Source organism: Brachyistius frenatus, unplaced genomic scaffold, assembly GCF_029030835.1.
Source record: "Brachyistius frenatus isolate BFR_SWC_R1_liver_20210118 unplaced genomic scaffold, ASM2903083v1 Contig_73, whole genome shotgun sequence".
Classification (NCBI taxonomy): domain Eukaryota; kingdom Metazoa; phylum Chordata; class Actinopteri; family Embiotocidae; genus Brachyistius; species Brachyistius frenatus.
The window spans coordinates 1,652,501-1,671,175 of NW_027210672.1; the positions used below are offsets into that span (position 1 = coordinate 1,652,501).

The 18,675-nt window shown below is 47.1% G+C and overlaps 1 protein-coding gene across 1 annotated transcript in view; it reads right to left on the reverse strand.

Moving 5' to 3' along the window:
• shroom4 (shroom family member 4) overlaps positions 1-16,916 on the reverse strand; it is a 70,987-nt gene extending 54,071 nt beyond the window's left edge. The window contains exon 1 of the mRNA XM_069708006.1: positions 16,778-16,916. Coding sequence (XP_069564107.1) covers positions 16,778-16,900 — 123 coding nt within the window. The 5' untranslated portion in view covers positions 16,901-16,916. The remainder of the gene's footprint in view (positions 1-16,777) is intronic.
• Between the last annotated feature and the right edge of the window lie 1,759 nt (positions 16,917-18,675).

Here is an 18,675-nt window from a genome sequence, read left to right on the forward strand (position 1 = left end):
TGATAGTCGAGTGTCTTTTAGCCTGCGATGCCCGTCCCCAATCCGGGCGAGCACTTTGGTTTCCCTTCGTCAGCTGGTTTTTCTTGCGTGCATGTAAACGAACTGAATGACGCTCGGCGGCGGTCCGTCTAAATAGAGCCGTCAAAGCCTGACAGGTCCACACATGCTCCGAAGACCCTGCAAAGATCCCCCCTCCCCCCCCAATCCCCCCTCTGAGTGGCCCTCCAGGGAACAAAAAAAAACCTCAGAGGAGGCAGGAGGAGGAGGAGGGGAACCCCCACCCCCCGGGACGCCCTGTTGCACACCAGCTTCGTGCTCCTGCTATTGTCTCCGCCGCCACCGTTCACCTCCCAAAAATAATGCCTTGAGAAAGACGTTTCGGAGGCGGCGCTCCGCAGCGTTTGGAAACACGACTGTGGCCAGTTTCTCTCTGCAGCGCCGAAAAAGGTAGGGCCCAGTTTCTCCTCACATTTTCCTGTTTTGACAGCGCTTTGAATTCACCTTCAATTTCCACTGGTGTTGCAGAGTTGCTCAAAAGCCACAAGGCTGAGTCTCACACACACACACACACACACACACACACACACACACACACACACACACACACACACACACACACACACACACACACACACACACACACACAGAGCGTTTGGACCGAAACTCTCCAGAACGAGGACGAGGACCGCCAGTGCAAACGTAAAGTCAAACTTCTGTGTGGGAGAAGAAAGGCATCTACCGAGACCAGAACTGGAGGTTCGAGAAATATTTGTGGGATTCCTTTCTCTGTGAATAAAATGAACTTGACCTGGGTGCGTTCAGTGGGCGGGAAACGCTCCCGCAGGTAGAGAAGCTGCTCGAATAGGCCGAGATGATTCTTCTAAATCGATTAAAATTCCTTTCTTAAATCAGGGCCGGTCATTTTAGCGCATATTCTCCGTTTCGGCTCTCTCCGTTGTGGGGAGATTTTGCTTTTCTCGGTTCTGTCAACTGAAAATCTTTGAATTTTCAATTCTTGGTCAGAAAACAAGCAATTTGATGACGTCATCAAGTGTTTTAAGGACACGAGTTTCTGCCATTTCACAGACCAAATGAACTTTAGATTTATCAATTAAAAGTCGGCAAAGTCTCATTGTTGACTTGAGCGTCGATCAGTTCAACCAAAACGCACCACATCAGGAAAAAAAAGTGACAATGAAACAATGAAACACACGGGTTTCGACCCGCAGGTTGAGCAGCACCGGCGTATTTAAGGGTTGCTTTTTCTTGCTTCTTTCCGTACCGTTCCTGATCTCTTGCAAACATGAGAAATAACCTCCTTTTTTTCCAACCCTCTTTCTCCTACGAGTGCGCGCACCGAAACACACACCCTGCATCAACCTCTGCCCTCCAGTCGGAGCACTGCGAGGTTCTCCTCCCTTCCTCACACAAGGCCCCCTTTATCAGGGCGGGGGGTGGGGGGTAGGGAGGGAGGGAGGGAGGGAGGTAGGGAGGGAAACTGCCGAGATGGAAAAAGAAAAAAGCTCCCACGCTCACACCAGCAGCTACATGTTTGCATGTATGCCGCCGCCTTCACACCACTGATTCCTCCCCCCCCGCCCCCCACCCCGGTGTTGCAACTCTTAAACGGCTCTTTCCATGGAGACACTGAAAGGAGCAAACAAGACAAGGATGCCCCAAACAGAGGAGACGTTTCTGGGGGATGTATCAGTGATGTGGCCCCCGAGGGAGAGCCGAGACCCCCGAGACACTGACACAGTTAGATTGTATACAATATCAGAGTGACAAGGTACAGAAGAGAGGAGGAGAGGAGAGGAGAGGAGAGGAGAGGAGAGGAGAGGAGAGGAGAGGAGAGGGAAGGGAGGAGGGAGAGGGAGGAGAGGAAGGGAAGGGAGAGGAAGGGAAGGGAAGGGAGGGGAAGGGAAGGGAAGGGAAGGGAAGGGAAGGGAAGGGAAGGGAAGGAATAAATATAAGTGATTAGGAAAGGAAAGGAATAAATATAAGTGATTAGGAAAGGAAAGGAAAGGAAAGGAAAGGAAAGGAAAGGAATAAATACAAGTGATTTGGAAAGGAAAGGAAAGGAAAAAAAAATATGAGCGTGAAAGAAATGAACGAGAGGAGCGCAGAAAAAAGAGCAGAGTGGGAAATAAATGGAAAGACAGGAAGCAAAAAAAAAAAAAGCAAATGCTCCAGAAATGGACAAACTTTGACACTTTTTTGGCTATTTTTTTGTCAATAAAAAACTCTCGACACTGATCGATCTCTAACATCCTGAATTGAGCCTTGAATACTCAGAGACCTGCTGCGAGCTCAGTCACGTGGACAAACACCAACATGCGAGTTAACTGTCTCTCTCTCCGGGTAACAGTGTGTGTTTTGTTTCAGTCGGAGGAGGAGGAGGAGGACGGATGCCTCTTCTTCTTCTTCTTCGTTTTCTTCTTCTTACATTCCCCTGATCCGTCTGCCTCCGGTGCCTCTCGGTTTGGGACAAACTCTCGTTCAGTGAGGCGGCCCCGAGGCCTTCACACAGGCAGCTGATCTCTTGTCTTTGAGACTATTGAGAATACAGTGTCACATTTGTGTCCAGTCACAACTGTGACACTGCAAGCTGAAGAGTCAATACTTGATACCCATTTGACCTAAATGACACGGTTACCCAAATCTAGGGTCGTACTCCATTTCGTGAATCGGATTGGGCCGTTTAATATGAAGATTCGTCTATTTCTCAATTTTTTTTTTCTTTTCATACAGACCGTGTGAAAAACGTGGGGTTTAACGCCGTCTCCCCCGGCAACTCGGCCCAAAGCGGTGCCCTCCAGAGGCGGGATGGATGTACAGCTTTAAGTTAACCTAAACCTACCAGAAAAAAAAAAAAAAAAGACGGCTCCAGTTGAAGACCCTCAGTTGACCTGAGCTCAACCCGGTTCACGATCGGAGCTACAACCTGACTTTCCCTCCTTTTTTTGTTTTTTTTGTTTTTACAGCGAAATGCTTCAAGTCCGGCCGTCGGAATAAAGAGCAGCTTCGCAGCGGCGGATTGCGGCGGAGACGTGAAACGCAGTCGAGCTTTCTGCTCTGCTCGACGTCCGTCAAAACCCGGTTTGAAGCGTTCCTCCGACCCCCATATATCTGCTGTTTGTTTGTTTGTTTGTTTGTTTCGTTTAATAGCGACTGCGGCCGCTCTCCGGTGGGTCTCCTCGCTTGTATATTTTCATTAGCCGCGCTCCCAGGACGAGACTAAATATTTTAAATTCAAATTGAAAAACCCCCCCCCTCCCCCGCCCCCCTTTGCGTTTGAAGGAGAGCCAAAGAAGTTGGCGATAAATACGGACAAAAAAAAAAAACAACAACAACTAAACAATCACGGTGACCCCGAATCAGGCGCCGGCTCTGAAATATCTGAAACAAACTGGATCTTCAGATAGAAACAGATCCGTCATACGCGTTATATAAATTCCTATTTTAAGAGCTGGAATTGAAGGAAAGCACATGAGTGGCTGTTTTTGGTCATGAATACCTCAGGTCCAGCTGTTCTTTGTTACCAAAACAAACGCTCGATTAAAAAGTACAACCGAGTGGCCGTCGCATAATTAGCTACCGATGATAAAAAAAAATTTTAAAAAATAATGAAAAAAAAAAGACGAAGAAATGAAAGCGAACGACCGGAAAAATTCAAAGGCGTTTGACTGACAGGTGATCGTCGGGGGAAAGCCCGTGCAGAATCCCCGCAGCTTCACACCAAAGATATTCTTACCACCTTGAGCTCCAGTAATGCCGTTAAAATCTGACTTAATCTGATAAAACAAGCCCCTCGTTGCGGCCTCCGAGCCGTCAGCCGCATCAAAGCTCCGCTACCAGCAATCCTTTTCCCAAAAAGCACAGCAGCGCCGCATTAACACCCCCCCCCACCCACACACACACACACACACACACACCCGACCCTGAAAGAGCGCCAAACCGTCGAACTTTAACCCCTCAGCTGTCATCTAGATCTTTACATGACGAAACAACGGCCGGCCTCCAACTCCCGTAATCCACCACAACAACAAACGCACACACACATATAGCATGGACACACACACATAATCCACCACGACAATAAACACACACACACATATAACATGGATACACACACACATAATCCACCACAATAACAAACACACACACACACATAACACGGACTCCGCCTAATCCACCACAAGCCCGAAAAGTTACACTTCACACACACACACACACACACACACACACACACACACACACACACACACACACACTACACAACGCCCACTGTGTGGTTGTTTTATGTTCTGGCTGTCACATGTGGACACACACACACACACACACACACACACACACACACACACACACACACACACACACACACACACACACACACACAGAGAGGGTTTGTGTACACACCAAAAAGGGAAAGAGTCCATTTTTGGGATGGATTTGTGCTCTTGGGTTGATATGAGGACGACACAGATACACACATGAAAACATTTCAACTGAGAGGTTTCATAGGGACACGTCAAGGCTGCAAGATAACACACACACACACACACACACACACACACACACACACACACACACACACACACACACACACACACACACACACACACACACACACACACACAAAGCAAAAAGCGTTCTCTTCCCGGCTATTTAACTCGTGTTGTAACAGCAGGTAGTGCGTGTTTTTAACATGCACGCTGTTATGGGAGACGTTGTGTCGGGAAGTTTCCGTGAATGCTCAGCTGTTCTTATAAAAACATAAAACGCTGGTTCACATCGAGTAAATCCTGCAAAGGTGGCTCGGTATCGACCCAAAAGGTCACTCTTTCACGGTTAAAGGGACACGTCAGCTCATTCTTAACGAACAACACGACTTCTGCGCAGCATGTCTAACTATAACTCTGCTTTCAGTCGTGAGCTGCGTGCGTCCGCTTCGTCCGGCAGCCGTTCGCTGACAAATATTTGTATTTATGCCGAGGTGACGAAAACCAAATATAACATGCTGATTGGTGAGCTTCAGAAGTGCAGTTAAGTGCTCGGTCCCTGTGGACTAACGGCAACCACCCGCTGGTTCGTCAATACCGCTTTTATGCCCGAGGGGGCGGATCTGACTCCAGCCCCTGGTGGCCCCTCGGTGGTATTGCACTTTTAACGGCACTCATTCACCCCGGAGAACATTTCTATGTACAGTCTACATTGTGGAAACGGCTGCTTCCCACCGCTCCCAGGACTTGCGCTGAACTGAGCTAAACACGTCCTGCTCTGCACTTAACACACAGATATGAGATTCATATCAAGAGCGCGATCAGGAGCATTTCCCAAAAACTATTCTCATAACTGAGACACTGAGATTCATTGGAAACAAAACGCGAGAAGTCCGGGATTTAGAAATAAACGTTATCGATCTTGTTGTTCTTCGCGGGCTGCGTGGGCACAGGGAAATCCTTCTTTTACATGTTCCCTCAGTTCTTGAGGTTGTGTGTGAATATACACTGTCCGCACACACACACACACACACACACACACACACACACACACACACACACACACACACACACACACACACACACACACACACACACACACACACACACACACACACACACAGGCTGTGTGTTTCTGGTGGAGTATGGAAGCTATTAGATCCGGTGACCAGCGCCGACAACAGCGGAGGTCAAAGGGTCGTCGGCCTGGTGGGACCGCAGAGCGACTGGATTGATCCATCAATGTCATGAAAAGCCCTGTGTGTGTGTGTGTGTGTGTGTGTGTGTGTGTGTGTGTGTGTGTGTGTGTGTGTGTGTGTGTGTGTGTGTGTGTGTGTGTGTGTGTGTGTGTGTGCGTGCGTGCCAGTTTATGCCCCTTTATCTCTCACACACACACACACACACACACACACACACACACACACACACACACACACACACACACACACACACACACACACACACACACACACGCACACACACACTTAAATACAAGTGAAACATTAACTTGGTAATGTGCACTGAATGACCTTGCCCTCGCTACTAAAAATCTTCTTCTTCCTCCTCGTCCTCCTCCTCGTCCTCGTCCTCCTCCTCGTCCTGGTCCTCCTCCTCGTCCTCGTCCTCCTCCTCGGAGACATTTCATGACTGGATGCGTTTGTGTGTTTATGAGAGCGACGGAGAAAGAGACCGCATTGTAGATATTTTTTACTTCTGTCAGCTGCTTTGCCAGCTTTTTAAACTTCTGGGCATCGATTCAAGTATTTTAATGAGATTCGGGACGCGTCACACTGGAAAACACTTTAGTATCAATTAGATCAAAATCGCAAAAAATGTTCCTCGACGTTTTTGTTCGATCGTAAACGGAACGGGGGGGGACGCAATTCAAAAGATTCATAAATGTTGTATTTGCTGTCATCCCTGCAATTCAAAAGATTCATAAATGTTGTATTTGCTGTCAGTCCCTGCTTCAAAACTCAACAAGGGCGCTTTTTCTTTTGCCGTTCTGTTGACAGGAGCGTAATCATTGGTCGGCCACGAAATCAACACCGTAGTCTCGAGCAGGAAATTGAACAGCTGCCGACAGATGCGAAGTGTCAGATTTGCAAGTTTACACAAAACCACCGATGTTAGCATATTTTCGGGACGTTTCGGGACTCTTGTTTGTTTTTGCTTTAAATGCAATGAAGACCTGCACGGTTTCTCTATACGAGCGCAAAAAAAACACAAAAAAACACAAAAAAAATGTTGGTGAGAGATTTCAGAAAAGCATCTATCCGGTCTGCTGAACATCCAGAAATCTGAAACCTCTCCTTTTCTCTCCACTTCCTCTATCTTTTGATCTCTCCATCCATCTATTATCCATTCGTCAGCCTACAGCTAAAAAAGACCTAACGTCAAACCCCCCCCCCCTCCTCCCTCCTCCCTCCTCCTCTATCGAAACCACTTTTTTTTTTTGCCATTGTCTTTTTGCCATGTTTCTTTTTAAGCATGACGCGCCGTGCCTCGGCCTCTTCTCTTCGTTCACCTTTTAGTCCTTCTTAATCCACCGTCTTCCTCCCTTCTCCTCACGTTTCTGTCCATCCGTCTCTTTCGGTTGATCTATCTGTCCCCCCCCCCCCCCCCCCGTTTCACGCTTCCGTCCGTCCCTGTCGAACGCCGACCCGCGACCCGCAACTCATTTATCTCCGGTTCCTTCGCCTCCATCAGACGTTCGGTCGACAAAAAGACACAAAAACCTGCAAAGAATCTTTATTTCTTTGAACCGAAAGGGATTTAGACAACATGTCTTCTTTTTTTTTTTGGGTGGGTGGGTGGGGGGTGAGGGGAGGGGGGGAATGCTGAACGTCGGTTATCGGCAGCTTTTAATCGGCTCTCGGAAACCCAAACCGCGACGCGATCTGGGCAAGACTCCTCATAGGATCCACCCGCCGTCGCCTCTTCTCGCGGCACCCCGCAAATTCGGGAGAGATGAAAGGACGGTTCCGTCAGACGGCCGCCGAGGGGACGGACGGACGGACGACGAGAGACGATCCGCCGCACAAAGAGAGTTTTTGTGTCGTTTCAGGCCTCCGGCTGGAGTCGCGCTGCCAGAGCAGCCACGAGAGCGGACCGCATTGCATGGTGGAATGTGTGTGAGAGCGCGCACGTGTGTGTGTGTGTGTGTGTGTGTGTGTGCGTGCGTGCGCATGCGTGTGTGTGTGCGTGTGGTACATTCTTTGGTTTGGGGCATGGCTACGGCGCAACAAACTGCAAACACATAAACACAGACGCGAAGAAATGCGCGCAAATTACGCCCGTGACGGCGCTTCTTAATTCCCCCGCAATGGCTTCGGAAACTCGCTTTCTGATATCAAAGCGCTTGGACGACGCAGCTGGAAAATGTTTGCCGAGGAGAGAAAAGCGAAAACCAGAAACAAGGTGGGATTGAGAGGACCCGCCGCGCGGGACAATCACGACTGTGAAAGCCGAGTGAGACGGGGGGGGATTCAATAATGAATCGCTCGGTTCAAGTAAATGTCGTCAAACAACCGCCGGTGACGTCGAACGTCTTGTTTTGTCCATCAAAGCGTTCACAAAGATTTGGTTCGTATGTGGGAAAAGTTGAACGGCAGCGAGATCGGCACCTCTGCTTGAAAGAGGGCCTTTAAAAAAAAAAAAAAAAAAAGAACTGCGAATTCTTTTCTGCCAATCAGCTAATCGATGAAATGACTTAATACTTTCCAGCTTTTAAATAAAACCAGCAAATCTATGTTTTATCCCCCCCCCCCCCCACCCCTATAAAAAAAAATAACCATTTGAAAGGAAATGTAACTAAAGGTCACTTAGTAGCCTGGTTTTTTTTTGGAACTTTTAACTACTTCATGTCATAAAAAAAAAATTAAAAAAAGAGGCTGTAAATGAATAAGTGGAACTTAAACTACTGCAATCAGAGCCGTTTAAAAAAAAAAAAATCTACGCGTGCTCCTCTAAAAGCTCCTTTTGTGTGTGGAAAATGAGCGTAAATGAGCAGGTGCTGGTATTTTTTTTTTTTTTAAAGCAGTTTTATATTCTATTTCAGAGGAAATGAAAACCTAACTTTAAAAGTGGTACTGTTCCTGTTACATAAAGGTCATGCGCTTTCAGAGCTCAGGATGGCACTTGACCGAAAAACTGCACCGACAGCAGAATTTGGATTTGGGGGATTTCTTTTGTGGTCAAAACCAAAGCTGTTAAATCACGACAGCGCACAGATTGCAAGATGTCCGATTTTTCATTGTGGAATGAAGCGAATTAACTTCTATTAACTGCGTTGAGTTGAAAATGATTGCGGTCTAAATTACAGGAGATTTTTTTTTTTTTTTTTAACTTAATCTGTTTTCCTGTCAAGATGCAACTCGCGTAATCTGAGTTAACGCAACACGGCTGAGGTGAGTGCGCGCGCGTGTGTGTGTGTGTGTGTGTGTGTGTGTGTGTGTGTGTGTGTGTGTGTGTGTGTGTGTGTGTGTGTGTGTGTGTGTTGCCCCCTCCCCCCGTTGAAAGGGGTAAAGGCAGGGTTCTGAAAACTCAAGAGAGTCTGACAAAAAACAATAACCGCTGCAGTAGCCTCAGGTCAGGACTTCTTCACCCCACACACACACACACACACACACACACACACACACACACACACACACACACACACACACACACACACACACACACAATAACATGTATCAGGACTTGTGTCTTTAATGTCTTTTTTCCATGACACACACACACACACACACACACACACACACACACACACACACACACACACACACACAGGCAGTGGTAATAACACTGTTGTGTGCTTGAGGGCTACTTTCCTGATGCCATTCCACAAACAGGGAGTGTTATTGTGGTGTGAGGGTGTGTGTACTTGTGCGTCTGTCTTTGTGAGGACCAATTTGAGTGTTAAACCTTTGGGGGAGGAGTGCTGGGGGTGGGGGGGGGGGGCATCTTTGTCTTAGATGCAGGTAGGTTAGTTAGGCATTTAGTTGTGACGGGTAGGGTAAGGATAAAGGTCTAGGTAATTCACAGTGGGTCCTCGCAATGTTCATAAATGTGTGTGTGTGTGTGTGTGTGTGTGTGTGTGTGTGTGTGTGTGTGTGTGTGTGTGTGTGTGTGTGTGTGTGTGTGTGTGTGTGTGTGTGTGTGTGTGTGTGTGTGTGTGTGTGTGTGTGTGTGTGTGTGTGTGTGTGTGTGTGTGTGTGCGCGTGCATGCGTCTCCAGACATAGCCTAAAAGAAACCGCTAAAGCGTCCACAGATCAGAGATAGACGCATTCCAACCACACCCCAAATACATATATATACACACACACACACACACACACACACACACACACACACACACACACACACACACACACACACACACACACACACTACGCAACCTCACCTACACACACGTTCCTGCAAACGACTATTAATCGAAAAGGCATTTCATGTGATAACTCTGTTCCATTATTTCTTCATGTTTCTGCCGTTTCCTGTTTGCTTTCATTCAGCCTCAGACTTTCGCTTGGATTCAATTTGGAAGACTTTTTTCTTTCTACAACTATCACTACACATGAGGGGGTTATTTTATTAAAAAAAAAAAATGAAAAAACACATCACGTGAGAACTGAAAACTAAATTAGTGTGCGCATCGCTTCTTTTCGCAGGTGGCTCAATCTCACGGTATCATCTGGCAGAACTTTATGTATTTGATTTGGGATGAATTCGATTTCTTGGACTATCTGAAGGACCTCTCATCCCTTCTATTATATCCATACACAGTTTTTGTCACTTCTAAAACTGTGTACAAAATAATTCGAGTCTTTTGAGTTTTCCCCTTCCATTACCACTGAATCAAAATATGAACGTACTCATAGGACTGCAGTTACGTCCAGTAACTACCATCCCACCCTCCCGAGGCTGGCTGCCCAGAAGAAACACTGCAATTTCTCAACTAATATGTCAAAAAGATTCATCCTTCAAGACATTTATCAGTCACATACTTTCAAACATTCTGTGGTTCAAGCTTCTTAAACATGAGGATTTTCTTTGCTTTCTTCTGTTGTAAGTTGAATACTGACAAGGTTTGGACTGTTTGATGGACAAGATGAGCAATGTCACCTCAGGCTCTGGGAATTTCTTGTACATTTAAATGACCACCTGATTTAGACAAAACTCAATCTAACACCTGGAATGAGCCTTCAAAAACTATAATGGCAAACAAAAAAAACATGAAGAAATATATCAAGAAAGGTTCTTTTTTTTACTTTACTGAGAATTTCTGCTCTTTTTTTTTATTGATTTATCAGTGGATGTTATATCATCGACACTGATTCATAATAGTTTGTTCTATGAAATAGTTACTAGAGCCCAGTTTGACAGATTTGTGTTGTTTGTGTTGTCAAGCAAACAGCACAAAAACAAAACATATTCAGGTTTCTATTCAAGAAAAAAAAAAAAAAAACGTCACATTTGACACATTCACGTTTGAGAAGCAGGAAATGGTTATTTTTGGGGGCATTTTTGCCTCATAAATGACTTTATAGGATTACGTGATTCCCATGAATTTTTCTTTTCCATCCTGTTCTTAATGCAAAACTCAACGTAACTCGCTGGAATCGCGAACACTCCCTCATTCCTTCTGTGTCTCTCATCAGTATGCTCTATTGTGTACTACTGCTGCACAACATATGTTTTTGGTTAGGTGGGACAGTTAGCAAAGCAGGGCAGCAGACATGGAAACACACACACACACACACACACACACACACACACACACACACACACACACACACACACACACACACAGTAGGGACAATAGCATCTCTATCTGATGGCATCCTCATCTACCCCCCGCCGAGCAGATTGCTACTGGAGGCTACCTTTACTGGAATGCAGGGGAAAACACACACACATGCACACGCGCGCACGCACGCACACACACACACGCGCGCGCACACACACACACACACACACGCGGCTGTTTACCGACCCAAGACAGTTGGCTGCATACCTTCGACCAAATGTCAAAACATTCTTTTGGTAAAATCCCTGTGGTTTCTGTTACAAGAAAAATGATCATCTGGGTGCATCAAACTCCCCAAAAGAAACTGATTTCAGGCAGAAGAAGAAGAAGAAGAAAAAATCTATTTCAGCCACAATTAGACAACAAGCATCTCATCCACGATTTACGGTCTGAATTCGAGTTTGAAATGAAAGATGTTTCAAAATCCTTTTTTTTTTTTTAGCTTCTTTGTTTCCACCACAACAGAGTAACGAGTTGAACGCAGAGGATGAATCAGGTGAAGGAGTCTTTCAGCACTGTAGCCTGCGATAAACCCGCTGGGTCCAGATCCTGCGATAAACCCGCTGGGTCCAGATCCTGCGATAAACCCGCTGGGTCCAGATCCTGCGATAAACCCGCTGGGTCCAGATCCTGCGATAAACCCGCTGGGTCCAGATCCTGCGCTAAATATCCTCTTTGGGATCCCGACTCAAAAGCATGACGTAAAATATGACGAGCTCGGCCGGCCTCCCGTTGCCGGTTGGTGTTCGCAGAGTTGCGACACACAACAATTCAAGGAGGAGCCCCGTCGCCTTCCTTCAACGTCAATAACTGAACCCCGAACCGCGACGACCAATTCGGGAAGAGCGAACGGAGGGAAAAGTCCCCGCTTCTCAGACGGAAGACACGCGCACGCGAAACAAAAACAAAAAAAAGTCACAGAACACATTAAAGCGACAACCGGTCGCGTTTCAAATGACAAGACGACCGCCGAACGTTAACTTTAGCGTCTGGGTCCGGCTCTTGATTAGATTTGGAGAGACCGGGCGCTTGTGCAGGAAATTGTTCTACGTTAACTTAATCGGCTCGCTTCAGCTAATATACTCTACCGGCGACGTTTTTTTTATTTTTTTTATTTCATTCTACAAAATCAAACATTCACTGATTTAAAAAAAAAAGAAAGAAAGAAGAGTAGGTTGTGTAAACCATCCGAGCGAGCGGTGAGTCTGACTCAATCTGATTAGGAACCAGGTGACACTACGTCCCGCCCACCAATAAGCGAAAACCGGACTGCACAACAGGCCTGTCAATCAAACAGACACCCCCCCCCGCACCCCTCCTGCAAAAAAACACATCTTTTTGAAGGCTATTTGCCAATTAACTATTTGCATTTTTGGTGCCAACCTCTAGTGGCCCTCGGTGGTATTGCACTTAAAATGCATCCGTTTTCAGAACCGGACTTAAGAAAATGAACAAAAATATGATTCTTAAAAAATTAAAAAAGAAAAAAAATCCACATTTCTTTGACATTCTCCGCTTCTTCCGCGCAGCTCCTGTTTCCACACCCGGCTTATCCACCGCGGCGGGACGAAGAAGCCTCGACCGGCGGGTCTGATGTCTCGTCAGTAACGGGCTGACTGAAGAGCAAAGCTTAATGAGTGACCTGTTGAGCAGATAAAAACCTTAAGCTCACCGTGTCATCACACAGCTGATCAGAGAGTATAAAGTGCCCCAGTCTGAGAAGTGGGCGTAGGAAATCTCTCTACACACACACACACACACACACACACACACACACACACACACACACACACACACACACACACACACACACACACACACACACACACACACACACACACACACACACACACACACACACACACACACACACACACACACACACACACACACACACACACACACACACACACACACACACACACACACACACACACACACACACACACACACACACACACACACACACACACACACACACACACACACACACACACACACACACACACACACACACACACACACACAGTAGTAATTAGTTATGCTCCTGGTGGAATGTTGACCAAATGGCTTATATCCCTCTGCTGTCTGAGACTGGAGAGCCTCCCCTCCCCCTCCTGCAGCGGACCGCTCTCAAAGGGGCCGCACACACACACACACACACACACACACACACACACACACACACACACACACACACACACACACACACACACACACACACACACACACACACACACACACACACACACGCACGCACACACACACACACACACACACACACACACACCCTCTCACACACACACACACACACACACACACACACACACACACACACACACACACACGCACACACACACACACACACACACACACACACACACACACACACATCCAGAAAACAGCAGTCTGCCTTCATAAAAAACAACTGCTGACTGGGCTTTTATATTAAAAAAAAAAAAAAACTTGTTTGGGATGAAAGATAAACCATCAAAAATCATCTTTTTTTTTTCTTTTTTTTTAAACGTGACATACATCCCTGAGGAGAGAATGGGGATAACGGCTAACAGTTTCACAGACGGTGTCTCCTTGGAAGAAGTTCACAAACTGCAAACCCAAAAAGTGACTTGACTTGAAAAATAGGGAGGGAAGTTCAAACCCCGGCCCCAAATTTTCACCTCGGCACAGCCGGCCAAATCACAGCATCAAGTGGCTCGGGACGTCCGGTTACGAGGTGGGAAAGTTACAGAAATTGTCGGACAACGTCTTCAGAAAAATCCGACGTCGGAAAGGCGCGGCGAGGTGACGTTCACGTTTCAAGAGGGGGGCGGAGCTTCACCGTCCCAAGACCGAAGAAGAAGGCGCGTCGGGTCCAGAGACGCCGGGTGGGTTTTCTTTGACGTCGGCGAGGTTGTGTCGCCGTGAATTCGTCCCCCGGAGTCAGACTGTCAACACCGATGTTCCACTGGGACCTTCTGAGGCTTCCGAGGGGGAAACGTTTGCTGCAAACCACCTGAACTGTGGCGCCACGGGAACAGGGTTCTCCAACACCGGCGCGATCGTGTCGCACCGCACCGCACCGGCCCGGCCCGTTGGATTAAGGCTCTCTGCAACTTCTTTTCTGTGGCTTTCAAATTTGACTCCAAATTCGGTGCGCGCGCGCCGCTCAGATTTCAGGTCCACGGGGGGGGGGGGGGGGGGGGGGGGGGGGGGGGGGGGGGGGGGGGGGGGGGGGGGGGGGGGGGGGGGGGGGGGGGGGGGGGTGAAGTCTCGTACGTGCGTAACTCGGGCGCTGACGTGGGTGAAGCGGTGAAACGTAGAATACCTACTCACGAGGGCCGCGGCTTCCTGCCGCTCCGTGCGCGTCACGATGCCGCGCTTCACTTGCGTGCGACAGAAACAGCCTCGGAGCTGCTTTTTTTTTTTTTTTTTTGATCATCGGCGCCGTCCGCCTCCGTTTCTGATTGGTGGAGGCGCATTTCCCCTATTTCAGTCCGGTTTAACCTTTCGCGAAGCCCGACCTTCAGCTGTTCATTGTCTGCAGCCTCAGATTCACCAACTCACAGCTGACTTTAAGGCAAACCAGCAACTCGTGTGCTTTTGTCAATGGAGTCTGGTGGCTTTGGAGAAGAAAATGCAGATCTTTCATCAGAGCTTTTTGGGTGGCATAAAATGGCACCGTGGCAGTCTTATTGTTAACTATGAATCTTTCCCTCTCCCTCACTGATGCCCCCTCTCTCTCTCTCACACACACACACACACACACACACACACACTTTCTTGTCCGTCGGAAGTGAGAGGATTACGCCGGTCTTCAGCTGTGGTCCCGTGCGGACACAGTACACCTCTTGTGCGCGGCTTTCTAGAAACTCTCTCCGGTAAGACCGAAACACATTACACGCTCTTTCCTTCCAGGACTTAACACTTAATCATTACACACCTGAAACACTTTCTCTGCACCGCATTTCCCCGTCCGGCACTCACATCCCGAGCTGCTTTATCGTGTGTGTGTGTTTTAACTAGCCACTGGACACAAAACAGCCACAGAGCACAGTTTGATTTTTATCTCCTTTCGCAGTCCCAGTCACATTTTCCCAGGGGCTGTGTTACTGTGTGCGCCTTAGTGTGTGTGTGTGTGTGTGTGTGTGTGTGTGTGTGTGTGTGTGTGTGTGTGTGTGTGTGTGTGTGTGTGTGTGTGTGTGTGTGTGTGTTTCCAGATGACTGAGCCAGGCTTTTCCATTCCCCCCGCTGTGGTGAATCTAGATGCACACCGGCCAACATTTACACCACCAGGACGTCAGAGCGGGGGCAAGAGGCAGAGCAGAGGTTGCATGTCCTACTTGTGCACTGGACTGAACACACACACACACACACACACACACACACACACACACACACACACACACAAATACACACATACAGAGAGGGACCACCCCCCCAGCAGAACACACACCAATAATTACTCGCAGTAATTCAAAGACACCCCTCCTTATTTCCAGCAGCTCACCGCCCGCAGCGTGAAAACCGTGAGAAGAGGCCGGGAGGAAACGTCGGCCCCCGCGACTTCATCGCACAAGACGAGGTCACGTCAGCATCCGAACGCACCCGCTAAATCTCTTGCAGAGCCCTTCCCCAAAAACACCCACCTGAAACTCAAGCTAACTTCTTCCAGCTCTGCGGAAAACAACTGCAGGAACACGCTGTTCGTTATTGTGCGCGTCGATCGACTCCAATGCATAACTGCAAAAATAATTTTGAAAAAAAATAAATAAAAATATGACAAACAAAGAGGAACGTCTCATCGGGGAATCGTTTGGTCGGGGATACACCCCCCCACCCGTACCACTTTGGCCACCTTTGACCTGCAGTGGGGGGGGGGGGTGCGTTTTTAATTCAGACAGTGACAGCTGACAACCAGCGCCGGATATTTGCTTTAGCTTTGGACAATAACTTATTTTATTCTCTGCAGAGGAGGAGGAGGAGGAAGAAGAAGAGGTGGCCCTACAAATCTAGCTGTGCAGGAGGCCAAACAGTAAAACTGTCAGACCTTTTTTTTTGTTGTTTTTTTTTTTTTTTTGCACAAGCTGGGAAGCTGAAAAACAAGTGACCAGCGAGCCAAGCGTGCATGAATGCCAGAGCCGTCACAAAAAGTGACCACAAACTGCTGTTTTGTCTGAGCTGGAAGTGTTGCAACAATCCTTACAAAACACAACTCCCGCGGTCAACCTGAGTGAAATATGACGCCAAAACTATAACATTTTGCAGAAAATATGAATAAAATACCACGTGAATTCAGTGTAACGGCCCAGAGCGCACACACACACACACACACACACACACACACACACACACACACACACACACACACACACACACACACACACGTTGAGGCCGGTTTTAAGCCGTGAAAGTGAGACTTTTCAACACACACACACACACGGAGCTGTCTAATTGTTGTGTTTAACTTACTTTGGTGATGATGAGCGGCTCGCCGTGCTCCAGCCCTCCTTTCAGCGTGAACCCCCAAGGCGCGCCCCCGCTCAACTGGACCTGAATGTGGTGGAAGGACACGAGCTGCTCCACCGTTTCCATCCTCCACCTCCGCTCCGCTTCTTCTTCTTCTTCTTCTTCTTCTTCTTCTTCTTCTTCTTCTTCTTCTTCTTTTTCCCCCGTTTGTCTTCACTCGCTCTCTCGGTTGCGTGGCCGGGGCTGAGTCGTCGCTCGCTCAGCGGCGCCGGTAGCGGTCCCTCGGCTTCTCCATCACCGGTCTAACGTCAACAACGTACGGATGGATGGTTTGGGAGGACGGTACGGACGGAGTGAGCGAAAGAGGGGGAGGGCGGAAAGTTTTGAGTGCCAAGTTGGACGAATGCGCGGCGATAGTCGTTGTTTCTACTTCCGGTCATCTTGTTTACTTTTACAGAAAAAGTGGACATTAACATCTTTCACCGTTCAAGTCGCGTGTGATACTTCATCACAACATCCCAAAGATTGTTTTCTTTCACGTATTTAGCAACACTCCTCTTTGTAGTCCCCCTCACCACCCCCCAAAAAAAAGGCACAATAACGGGTTTATTTTGATATCGACATCATCTACTTCCGGTACTACTCTCGCAAACTTCGACGCAGCCGCAAACTTTGGGGAAACTTTTCCCAGGCGAGGGAGAAGGCCCCTCCCACTATTCGAACAGCGGGGTGTGATTGACGCCAAGGTAAACCAATAGCAGAGAGGTTTTAGTAAGTAGCATCCAATGGGAAGCGGCCAAGGGGGATTGGTTAAAAGGAAAACCACCGCTGCATTGTAATAGCATTAGGCGGTAAGGACAGCCAAATAATAGTATCAGGAGTGAGTGCTGGCCTTTTATTTGAAATGTGAAACCCACTATTTTACTGGAGACCCCTGCGAAAACTATCAGTTCGTTTTAGTCACGTATGAGCAACCCACCATTATAACTTCACTGTTATCTTCATATTTTATCATTTCCTAAAAGAGAGCTGCTTCACTATGGTTTCTAAGTATCATGTCACAATAATTTTAAAGCAAACTGTACAAATATTAAAGTAAAATTGCTTCCCAAGGCCGAAAGATGTTTACCTACTGTCTATACTGTGATAATATGACATAAGTATTTTTTTTTTTAAAGTACAAGATCACTCTACATGCATCTCTTTTCCACAGAGGGCAGCTAAAAAAAAAAAAGTCAAAAGTAGATTTAAAAAATAAACAAGACTTTAAATACTAAAATTCAACAAAACTCCTCTGCAATACAAAACCGTATGGATTAACGTACCCACAACCATGCTATCATCAGTTTTTAACTGACATCCTTAAATCTTGTTCCCATTGAACTTTAAACTTCCACAGACATGAAACCACACTTCTATATAAAGCTAAAGAGTCACATTTTCAGTCGTCAGTTGCCTGCAGTAATATTTTTTTCCCTGCTCAGTACTGTCCAACCAAGACATGAAAAGTTTTAAGAAAACTAACGCTGCAAAAGTAGCAAATATATACAATTTATATGATGTGGTTATGAGGCCAACATCTTGGAACAATTCTTAAAGGTCAGAAAAAACACAAATTGTCCCATTCTTCCTGCTCTTCCAATATTGTGTGAATGCAGCATTGCATGCGTACAAAATGTTGAGCTGCTCCTTTCAAAATATCTCTGGCAATAAAGAGCTCTCCTTTAATTAAAACTAAATTAAAAGAAAAAAAGAGGTGGTTTTTTTTCTGCAGAATTTCTGTATTTTAAGTTAAAAATGTGCCTTTTTTTTGTGTGACTTTCTTCTTGCAATAAAACTTCATAAATGTCCTCTTGCCTGAGGAGCTGTTGCAGCAGTATTCTGCCTGCAGTTTTCCCACA